Source organism: Antechinus flavipes, chromosome 4 (assembly GCF_016432865.1).
Source record: "Antechinus flavipes isolate AdamAnt ecotype Samford, QLD, Australia chromosome 4, AdamAnt_v2, whole genome shotgun sequence".
NCBI lineage: Eukaryota > Metazoa > Chordata > Mammalia > Dasyuromorphia > Dasyuridae > Antechinus > Antechinus flavipes.
Window position 1 is genome coordinate 143,554,829 of NC_067401.1, and position 12,312 is coordinate 143,567,140.

Sequence of the window (12,312 nt, forward strand, 5' to 3'; positions counted from 1 at the left end):
TTCATCTGTGAAATAACAAGATTGGATGAGATCAGAGGTTCTTATCCTTTTTTCTTTTTCTTTCTTTTTTGGGGGTATTGTAGGCCTCTTTGGTTGTCTGGTAAACAGACCCTTTTTCAGAATAATGTTCTTAAGTACTTGAAAAAAAAATATAGGGTCACAAGGGAAATAAAGTTCACTGAAACAGCAATCAATATATATGTATATACATACATATACTAAAATATTCACAAAACCTAGTTTATGAACTCTTTGGACTAGATAACATTTGAGGTCTCTTCCAGATGAAAATCTATTATCTTTTAATCCCATTCTTGTACAAACATCTCCTGTAGCCTTTTGTTGCCTCAATTTGTCTGTTTTTTTCATTTCATTCTCCTCTCCAGTATTCTAGTGCATCTTAGAGAACACTCAAACTTCAAAAGTATTTTGCTTTTCCAAATACATATAAAGATAATTTTCAGCATTCATTTTTGTAAGATTTTGTGTTCCAAATTTTTCTTCCTCCCTCTCTTACCCATCCCCTCCTCAAGAGAGCAAGCAGTCTAATATAGATTAAATATGTGTGAATCTTTTAAACATATTTCCATATTTGTCATATTGTGCATGAAAAATCAGACCAAAAGAAGAAAAAACATGAAAAAGAAAAACCAAGCAAGCAAACAAGCAAGAATGGTGAAAATACTATGATTTGGTCCATATTGAATCTCCTATAATTCTTTATCTGGATGCAGATAGCATTTTCTATTCCAAGTCTATTGAAGCACTCAAAGCTCTTGGACAAGAGTAGTGGTTGTCGCAGATCTCTGAAAGTAGAAGGATATTAGCATTGACTCTAGTCCAAAATTTGAGTCTGGGGGCTCCTGTCTTCTAGGACCTGGCTCCAGGGCCTTCCCGCTGTGACCTGAAAGAGAACCTGCTGAAAGAAGGATGTGCCCTTGAATCTATTGAATTTCCGGTCAGTCAAATCACTATTCTGGAAGCTAGACCTCTCAGTAATACTGGTTCTGGAGATAGTTCCAAGATCACTCAAGTCAGCCCCCAGAAAATTGAACTTCGACTGAGGCCAGGTAAGACATAGGGTTCCCACCCCATTCAGGTAAATCCTGGGCAGGTGGACACAGCATGGGTGGCTGTAAATACCAGGAACCAAAGAGTTCATGACAGGGATTGAGTATGTGGGATACAGTAATAAAAGTGATGCAAATTAGATGTGTGGTTTGGAAGTAGTGTATGTTGGAGGAGAAGAAAGAATTATGGAGGAGTAAAGATTTGGGGTTGCAAGAATGAAGAAAGAGAAAATGGGGGATAAGGGATAAAGATATATCAAAATAGAGGAATGGGGGGATCAGGATAGAGATTAATATTGCCCATTTATGAACATTGAGTTTAACTTTCTAATCAAATCAATAATGTACCAAGGAGCTATGTGCCAGGCAATGAAGAATGTCCCAAAAATAGATACCACGATCCCTGTTCTCAATCTGCTTATAATCTAGTCTTGTTTGATTCAGGTCCTAGGCTCTCATTAGTGATAAATGAGACAAAGAGGAAAAATCAGAGTCTGGAGAATGGAAAGTGGGGGTAAAGGAGAAAAGAATGTACAGTGACTGGAGAAGAAAGGCTTGAGACATGAGGAAGAGAACAGAGGGTGCTTAGGGATAAGTAAGAGGACAGAGCACATATAAAAGACCTGGTTACATCATACATCATCAGGCATCTCATTGAAATGCTACATTGTACAGAATCATGTTACAGGCTCTGCCAAGGTACAAAGAAAGAAAAGAAAAGGTCCCTGTCCCCAGGGAAATTATAGTTTCATTAAGGAAACAATATGCACTTACTGAAATCATGGAGAAGCAACATGGTTTAGGGGAAAGAATACTGGCTTTGATATCAGGTAAATTTAGATCTGAACTCTTCTTCTATTTCTAACAATGTAACTGAACAAATTGCACTCTCCTCTTTCAGACAATCACTCAGTCATGTCCATCTCTTCATGATCCTATTTGGAATTTTCTTTGCAAAGATACTGGAGTGGTTTTAGCTATTTCCTTTACAGATGAGGAAACTGAGGCAAATAGGTTAAAGGATTTACCTAGGGTCTTGTGATACCTGATTGGAACTCATGTATTCCTGTCTCCAAGCCTGATATTCCATCCATTGTGTCACCTAGTTTTCTGAGAGGAAAAACCTGAGTTTAAATTCCATGAACTTCTAATTGTTTGACTCTGGAGAAGTCAATCTCTCTGGATCTCAGTTATCACTTATGTAAAATGGAGATGAAATGGCTTGCATTATCTGTCTCACAAGATTGGGGGGGGGTAACTTCTTTGTAAATTGTAAAGAATAAGGTAAAGTAAAGGGAATAAGGTAAATGTGAATTGGAAAGTACATCAGATGTCTGCTAGTCTAGTACATACCCAGTGCAAGAATCTTTTTTCTTTAAGGTGCCTAATAAACATCATATTACTTTATAAATGTGGTAGATAATATCTGAGGAAACAATCCAAGCTCTATGATTTCTAAACAAGACCTTGAACAGAGTGTGATAGATTTTTATCAATTAAAAACAATTAAATAAATCCAGTCCATTAAAACCTACAATTAACCAGAATATAAAATTAGGTAATTTAATTTCTGATTGAAGGAAAGATCAGGGGCTTTCCAAGTTGAGAGGGGAAGAGCAATTAGGTGCATTTCCCTGAAATAATAAAAAGGGGTGTCCTACTCCTGCTATGAAGAAGGAAGTGGTTCACCACTTGAGTATCTTAGTCAAGAAAACCCCAAATGGGGTCATGAAGAATTGGTCATGACTGAAACTACTGAACATCCACAACAACAGCCAATTGTTAATATTCAATTAAAGAAACAGTAACTGACCAATATGGGGCCATTTCTCAGATAAGACATATAGGTTGCTTGAGATATACAATTGTGAGAAAATCTCTTGAATCTGACTGGGTTTCTGGTCAGCATAATTTAGATCCCAAGGGTCTCTAAGCAACAGATAGAAATGGTCCAGCTTCCCAACACAAAGATAAAAGTTTTTTTTCCCAATTATCATAATTAAATAGAGTTTTCTCACAAGATAAAAGTTGCATTAAACCCATAATTGGACAGAAAAGGAAGTGAGCTAGTTCCAGAACTGAGTCAGAAAATAGAGTCAGTGTGGTTCACCCAATTCCCACACAGGACAATCCTTTCCATTGGCAAATGACCCTCATGATTAGAAAGTTCTTCCTTATGATGAGCCAAAAACAAATAATTAATTAAAGATCAATGGGAAAACAATGTGCAAATGAATCCAACAAAAAACCTCTGTCAATACTGAGAGAAACCATAATATAGGATGTTCTGAAAGAGGGATGTTAATTTGGTAAGACTTCCTGGTGGAGGTCAATTTTGAACAGGCTTTTGAGAGATTTAACAATTCAGGTTAATTAAAAAAGACATTTATTAAGTAACTATAATGTCTAAGACATTGTATTGGCAATACAAAGACAAAACCAAAAGTAAAAGTCTGTCCTCAAGGAGTTTACATGTTTGGTAAGTATATCTGACAATAAGCTGAGTCTGGGATTGAATAAAAGAAAGAATATTTGGTCCGAGCTAATGTGGAAACTTACAGTGTTTTTCTCTCCATTCATGTAGTCATCACCCTAGTTCAGACTCCTGTCATCTCTCTGCTGTCTTATTTTATCAGCCTCTTAATTGAGCTCTCAGTCTTACTTTTCCTACTCTAAATCTTTCTCCACATAGCTGCCAAAATGATTTTCCTAAAGAGCAGGTCTTATTATAATACTTCCCTCTGTTCAATAAACTCCCATGGCTCTCTTTTACTTCTAGGATTAAATATCTGCTCCTCTGTTTGACATTTAAAGCTCTTCACAATTCCATCCTATCTTTTCAATCTTTCTTTCCCCCAGCCTTGTAACTCCCCAAGCTAGCTTTACTGTTCTCTCTCAGGACTCTCCATTTTCTTCCTCTGAGCTTATGCATCAGCTTTCCCCCATGCTTGAAGCACAATTTCTCCTCACCTTTCTTTCTTTGTCTCTGCCTTTCTGTCGCTGTCTCTCTTTCTCTTTGTGTCTCTGTCTCTCTCTCCTCCCTCCATGTAGATACACACACACATATGTGTACTCACATATATAAGTGTATATATGTATATATTCCCTAACCCTCATTACATTAGTCTGAAAGCATCTTGAGTAATTTTGTCTCAGTATTCCTAGCACCTAGTGCAGTATCTGGGGCTTAATAAAACATTATTGATTATGATGATGATGATGATGATAATCACTAACATTTCTATAGCTTTTTAAGATTTACAAAGGACTTTACATGTTATTTCATTTGATTCTCACAAAAACACTGAAATGAATGCTATTATCATCCCCATTTTACAAATGAGGAAACTGAGGTTGAAAAGTTAAGTGAATTATTCAGAATTACATAGGTAGTAAATGTCATGAGACAGGATTTCTATCCAAATCTAATTATATTTCCTAGCTTCAACAATTCCAAAATGCCCATTATAAAAACCTATCACTGATTTAATAGCAATTATTAATCTCATAGAATTATCTGTGGCTCGTGGAATGTCACAGTCTCAGAATTGAAGGACAATCCTGGTCCCATTATACCACAAGTTCCTTGAAAGCCTAGAATATTTTTTGCCCTTTTTTTGGGGGGGTATTCTCAGTGCTTAGCAAAATGCCTGGTATATAGCAGGTGCTCAATAATTGCTTGTTGATTAACTGACACAGACTTAAAAATTAAGTCATTTGAGGGAATGAGAGCATTAGTGATGAGAACTGGAGAATGGGATAGCAATCTGGAAAGGTTTTAGGAAAGAGATGGCCCCTGAACTGAAAGGGAAAGCCAGAGTCATCGTCTTACAGTTACTATCTATGCCTTGGAGACTGTACTGAAACTTCTGCCTCCCTCTATTCCAGATGATTCCCAGACCTTCTCAGTGCAAGTGCGGCAGGTGGAAGATTACCCAGTAGACATCTACTATTTGATGGATCTGTCCAACTCTATGCGGGATGATCTGCAAAAAATCCAGTCTCTGGGGACTAAGCTTGCCTCTGAGATGCGCAAGCTTACCAGTAATCTACGCATAGGCTTTGGAGCCTTTGTGGACAAGCCCATATCCCCATACATGTACATCTCTCCACCGGAGGCCCTCAAAAACCCTTGCTATGAGTAAGTCTCTGCCACTGGGGTGCTGGACAGAGCACTAGACAGGAGTGACTCCTGTGTTTGGAATTGTGGCAGCTTTTCTGGTTGGTCAAGGGTAGGAGTTTTCCTCTTTGTCTCAGCTTTGCCATATGAGAAATTGGGCTGATCTAGTCAATTAAAGGTATTACATGCTTTTATTCATCTTCAAATGAAAGGAGGCAAGGTAGTGTGGAAAATCAAAGGAAATTTCTCAGTGTCCTAAGAATAATGATTATGCTGCTGATAATAATAATAATACCCACTAGTACTTCTATAGTTTACAAATCACTGTACATGTTATTTCATTTGATCCTAATAATAGCCTGGGAAGGTAGGTACTATTATTATCCCCTTTTAGAGATGAGGAAACTGAGGTGGTCACTAAGTGATTTGCCCAGGGGGATACAGCTAGCATTTATTTTTTTATTTTTTATTTTATTTTATTTTATAATAACTTTATATTGACAGAATCCATGCCAGGGTAATTTTTTACAACATTATCCCTTGCACTCGCTTCTGTTCCGATTTTTCCCCTCCCTCCCTCCACCTCCTCCCCCTAGATGGCAAGCAGTCTTATATATGTTAGATATGTTGCAGTATGTCCTAGATACAATATATGTGTGCAGAACCGAACAGTTCTCTTGTTGCACAGGGAGAATTGGATTCAGAAGGTAAAAATAACCCGGGAAGAAAAACAAAAATACAAATAGTTCACATTCGTTTCCCAGTGTTCTTTCTTTGGGTGTAGCTGCTTCTGTCCATCATTTATCAATTGAAACTGAGTTAGGTCTCTTTGTCAAAGAAATCCACTTCTATCAGAATACATCCTCATACAATATCGTTGTCGAAGTGTATAATGATCTCCTGGTCCTGCTCATTTCACTCAGCATCAGTTCATGTAAGTCTCGCCAGTCCTCTCTGTATTCATCCTGTTGGTCATTTCTTACAGAACAATAATATTCCATAACATTCATATACCACAATTTACCCAGCCATTCTCCAATTGATAGCATCCATTCATTTTCTAGTTTCTAGCCACTACAAACAGGGTTGCCACAAACATTTTGGCACATACAGGTCCCTTTCCCTTCTTTAGTATCTCTTTGGGGTATAAGCCCAGTAGTAGCATTGTACAGCTAGCATTTAAAGCAAGATTTGAACTTGGGTCTTCCTGACTTCAGGCATAAGACTGTATCCACTGTACCTTTTAACTTCCTGGCAGAGTTTAAAGGATTCTTTTTATTTTTCCAAAGACATGCAAAGATTGTTTTCAATATTCACCTTCGTAAAACCATATGTTCCTAATATTTCTCCCTTTCCTCTCCTTTTTTTCTTCCCTCTCCTCAAAACAACAAGCCATCTGATATAGGTTAAATGTATGCAATTCTTCTAGACATATTTCCATATTTGTCATGCTGAGCAAAAAAAAAAATCAGATGAAAAGGAATTAAAAAACACAAGAAAGGGAAAAAAAACCAACCAACCAACCAACCAACCAACCAAAAAAGGTGAAAATACTATGCTTTGATCCACATTCAGTCTCCATCGTTCTCTCTGGGGATGTAGATGACATTTTTCATCATAAGTCTATTGAAATTGCCTTGAATCACCTTATTTTTGAAAAGAGTCAAATACATCATATTAACCTCATTTTAAAATGAGAAAAGTGAGGTGCAAAAAATGAAGTCACTTGACCTTGTTTCAGCATAAGCAAATATTCATCAATAGTCAGCAACAATAATGACAATAATAATAATAGTAGACACTTTAGAAAGTGCTTTATGTGTATTATTTCATTTGATCTGCAGTTAGTAAACTGTGTCTATTGTTGATACTTTGGTTCAAAACCCTACTGTAATATTTAACTGATGACTGCTGTTCACTTTAGAGGCTATTAGCACAACTAAATAATGTTTGTGGAACTTGACAGTGAAAATGTTGTCTTGTAAATAAACTATGTATACCCTTTGATCCAACAGTGCCTTTACTGGACCTGTATCCCAAAACTGATCATAATGAAGGGAAAGAGACCCGCATGTACAAAATGTTTTTAGAAGCCCTTTTTGTAGTGGCAAGAAATTGGAAATTGAGTGGGTGCCCGTCAGTTGGAGAATGGCTGAATAAGTTATAGAATATGAATGTTATAGAATATTATTGTTCTGTAAGAAATGATCAGCAGGATGATTTCAAACAGATCTGGAGAGACTTACATGGACTGATACTAAGCAAAGCGAGTAGAACCAGGAGAATATTGTACACAGCAACAGAAAGATTATATGATGATCAATTCTGATGTTTGTGGTTCTTTTCAACAATGAGATGATTCAGGCCAGATCCACTGATCCTGTGATAAAGAGAGCCATCTACATCCAGGGAGAAAACTGTGGGAACTGAGTGTAGATCACAATATAGTATCTTCACTCTTTTTGTTATTGTTTCCATGCATTTTATTTTCTTTTTAATTTTTTTCCTTTTTGATTTGATTTTTTTTGTGCAGCATAATAATTATGAAAATTTGTATAGAAGAATTGTACATATTAAACATGTATTGGATTACTTGCTGTCTAGGGGAGAAGGTGGGGAGAAGAGAGGGAAAAATTTGGAACACAATGTTTTGTAAGAGTGAATGTTGAAAATTATCTATGCATATCTATGCATTTTGAAAATAAAAAAGTTTTAATTAAAAAATAAAAAGAAAAAAAGAATGTTAGCTTGTATTCATTCACTCATGTTTGTATGACTTGATATATGCTTTCTGTGTGCTTAACCTCCTTTAAATAGACAGGAGCCATTAGTTAAATGAGCAAATTATTAAGAACAGAAAGAACTGACCAAGGCATAATTTATTCATTTACTGTTATGTGTTCTCCATTAATCAGTTGGCATGGTTTTTTTTTTTTTCTTTAAGGATATAGTTAGCTAATGGTCTGCACACAAATTTAATGGAAACTTAGATCATTTAGTCAAATATGAGTATTTTGAGGCCTGAATTACCAAAATATTTGTGGCTATATACCCCGTATCTACTGTGTAGCCTTTCCTTTGAGGAATAATTACCTGAAAAGTGCTCTATCCTTCCCTAGAATGAAGACAACCTGCTTACCCATGTTTGGCTATAAGCATGTGTTGACTTTGACGGATCAGGTGACACGCTTCAATGAGGAAGTGAGAAAGCAGAATGTATCCAGGAACCGGGATGCCCCAGAAGGTGGATTTGATGCCATAATACAAGCTACAGTCTGTGATGTGAGTGGGAGGATTGTGGGCCAAGGACTGAGCAACTGGCAGTGCATATTGGGGAGGAAGAGTCTATGGTACAGAACAGAGCTCAAGATGGTTGATATGGATGGGACTGAAGACATACACGAAATGTTACTGTTGTTCAAACTTCTCTCCTGAGCTTCTCCAAATACCTCATGGGATATGATCTGATCCTCTCTCTCAGTTGTTTTGGAAAAAGAATTTTCCAAATTTCACTGAATCTAACCTAAAATTATGCTTGGTATTGGTTTACTACGAGAATAGGTGATGAGAATATTCCGCACCTATCAAAATCTGTAGGAAGTGCCTCTGAGGACTTGAGCATAATAACCATGCTTGGTGGCTATTTAATTATCATCACAGATCAGCATATATATGTACGTTATTTTTGGAGCCTCATTTGGATGTAGGGAACTCTTAGTTCTTTTATCATTTTCTTGGGAGGGAAGAAAGAATATTGGGAGAAGGTACTGGTGCTGGATAGAGTAATTGTAAATATGGAAAAAGGTTATTCTCTAGGTGGAGTTTTCTAGTCTTTTTTCTTTTCTTCTTTCCCCTCCACTTTCCCTCTCTAGATGTTTTATTAATGCTTGTTAATTAAAATAACCAAACTTGTTTACTATTTATATTTAAATTAATTTTAATTCCTAAAGTACCATAACATTATTTAATTGTCCCTATAAATCTCTATCAGTATTCTTCATCCAGGTCTAAGTCCTTAGACTATATTCTCTCCCTATAACATAGCTGAGGCTTTACTGGTTTTTATTTTATAGGAAAAGATTGGCTGGAGGAATGATGCATCCCATTTGTTGGTGTTCACCACTGATGCCAAGACCCACATTGCTTTGGATGGGAGGCTATCAGGAATTGTTCAACCCAATGATGGCGAATGCCACATTGGCAGTGACAATCACTACTCTGCCTCCACCACTATGGTGAGTTCCCCCAAGCCCTCCTATGTCTCCACTCCTCACTATCAACCCCATTCTCACTTCCATTGATTTTGGCATACTAAATTAAATTATTGGAGTTAATATGCTATCCTTTCTTTTCTGCATTGATTATTATTTAATTAGCACAATATACCTTGTTGGGATAATACAGCTGAGGAAATGAAGAGGGTTTACTGGGGCAGCACTGAAATGAACAAAGAGTAAAGAACAGGTCCTTTGGGTTAAAATTAAATGGATTCTTTAGATTGGAGAAGGGAAGGTTCAAGAGTGAATAACTGTCTTCAAGTCTATGAAGTTTTTAAAATTTCATTTCTTTCTCTCTTCTTCCTTCTTTCCTTCATCCATCCCCTTCTTCTTTATTTCTCTTGTCTTTCTTCTCTCTCCCTGTTTCTCTCTCCCTTTCTTTTCTTATATTTTTAGTTATCCCCATTGTATTCCCTATGTAATACAGTTGATAAGAGTGTGAACTTTTAATTGGAAAGATCTGAATTTGAATCCTGCCTCAGACACTATCTGTGTGACCTAATCCTCTTTGAACCTCTGCTTCCTCTTCTGTAATAATAGCACCTAACCAGCAAAATAACATATAAAGTACTTTCTAAACAATATGAAATATAAGTTGCTAGATATTATTATTAATTTGTTAATTTAGTTTCAAAAAGTTTAATCAATGTCTTTTATTTTTCTACTTCTGTCATTTCTTGTTATGTCACCATAGCCCAACATCCAAAGCCCATAGTCCCTCCTTTGAAACTATGAAAACCAGCTAATCAAACTCAACTGACACAGCCACTTTGTCTGTAACTCTAACTATAAATGGTTACAACATTGCATATCCATAATCTCCCACCTCTTCAATGAAACAAGGGTAGTACATTTCTTCATTTCTAAAGAAGTTTTTAAATAGACAAAATGGAATAATCTTTTCCTATATCCATTCAAATAAGATGAAAGGTACAATAGAGTTTGCTGTTGGACATAAGTTCCTGACTTTTAGAGTGACACTGGAAGACTAAATAAAGGTATGGAGTTTGAAGAAGAGATTAGACAAGCATTAATTCTGAGTGGTTTAATCATCTCTTTTCTTAAAGATGGAGGGCAGAGCCAGTTGAGCTCTCCAAATTCCTTCCAGCTTTCAGAAATTCAGAGGTCAACTTCAGCACCATGATTATCACTATACTTTATTCCCACTGTGTATAGGGTAATCCAATCAATTGATCAATATGTATTGATCAGAGAAGGATGGGCCTTAAGATGAAAGATAGGTATGGGGAACATTTCGGGTGTGTATGTGTGAGTTATATGAGCCAAGGTGTGATGATAAAAATAGGTAAGTTAGAGTCAGATAGTGGAGAACCTCAAAAGCCAAGAAGTCAGACATCATGGTGTAGTAGATAATAGTGGTCTTGAAACAAGGAAGATCTAGGTTTGTTTAAATTCCTACCTCTGATACTTTTTACCTGTATGATATTAGACAAATTACTTAAACCTTCAAAGGCTTAGTTTTTTCAGTTGTAAAGTGAGGAAGTTGAACTAGATGACTTGTAAAAAGTTCCTTTCAGCTCTCAAACTATGATTCTATGAATTCTTTCATGAAGGAGGTAACAGAGATGTTCACTTTTGGCATCATTACCTGGCCCTTCTTACCTAGTCTTTCTTTTTTTTTTTTTTTTTTTAAATTTTATTTTATTTAATAATAACTTTGTATTGACAGAATCCATGCCAGGGTAATTTTTTACAACATTATCCCTTGCACTCGCTTATGTTTCGATTTTTCCCCTCCCTCCCTCCACCCCCCCCCCCCAAGATGGCAAGCAGTCCTATATATGTTAAATATGTTGCAGTATATCCTAGATACAATACATATTTGCAGAACCGAACAGTTCTCCTGTTGCACAGGGAGAATTGGATTCAGAAGGTAAAAATAACTCGGGAAGAAAATCAAAAATGCAAATAGTTCACATTCGTTTCCCAGTGTTCCTTCTTTGGGTGTAGCTGCTTCTGTCCATCATTTATCCATTGAAACTCAGTTAGGTCTCTTTGTCATAGAAATCAACTTCCATCAGAATACATCCTCATACAATATCGTTGTTGAAGTGTATAATGATCTCCTGGTTCTGCTCATCTCACTTAGCATCAGTCCATGTAGGTCTCTCCAAGCCTCTCTGTATTCATCCTGCTGCTTACCTAGTCTTTCTTTGAGATCCCTTTATGGCATTTGACTCAGGAAAGCTCTTCTTTTTAAGTCATACCACTGGAGTCATAGAATGAAATGATTTTAGGACCACTGGATGAAAGCAACTTAGCCATCATCTGGGCTACAGGAATATGAAAAGAGAGGATGCTTTTAATTTGCAGGGGAACTTTTCACTAACCCACAAATTCCTTTTTTTTTTTTTTTTTAAATAGGATTATCCCTCTTTAGCGCTGATGACTGAGAAGCTATCCCAGAAGAATATTAACTTAATCTTTGCAGTGACTCGAAGTGTGGTCAGCCTCTATCAGGTGATACCCCTTGTCTCATTTGATTCTTACAACAACCCTGAGAGGTAGGTAGTGCAGTGTCTACTATCCCCATTTTATAGAAGAGGCTCCTGAGACTTGCAGTATCAATGGTAGTATTTGAACACAAATTTCCTGTGTCCAAATGGTAGCTCCATGTTCAAAGTTTTCTTGATCAATGCCTTCTAGGTTTCCTGTAGTTCGGATGGTAGGACATTAGGACTTCTTTAGGGTATCTGGCCTTGTAGATGTGATTTCTACATAGTGAATGCTAACTAGGACTCAAAGAATACCAACCTTGGAGCTTGAACCTCAAGGATTGGGGAGTTCTGGAAACTCCCTTTCCCTGGTCCCAGAGCTTGGCTTT

The 12,312-nt window shown here is 36.8% G+C and overlaps 1 protein-coding gene across 1 annotated transcript in view; it reads left to right on the forward strand.

Moving 5' to 3' along the window:
- Window positions 1-12,312, forward strand: part of ITGB3 (integrin subunit beta 3) — a 68,483-nt gene that overhangs the window by 26,600 nt on the left and 29,571 nt on the right. The window contains exons 3-7 of the mRNA XM_051994929.1: window positions 875-1,070; window positions 4,959-5,211; window positions 8,310-8,472; window positions 9,264-9,425; window positions 11,853-11,948. Of these exons, the coding sequence (XP_051850889.1) occupies window positions 875-1,070; window positions 4,959-5,211; window positions 8,310-8,472; window positions 9,264-9,425; window positions 11,853-11,948 (870 nt within the window). The remainder of the gene's footprint in view (window positions 1-874; window positions 1,071-4,958; window positions 5,212-8,309; window positions 8,473-9,263; window positions 9,426-11,852; window positions 11,949-12,312) is intronic.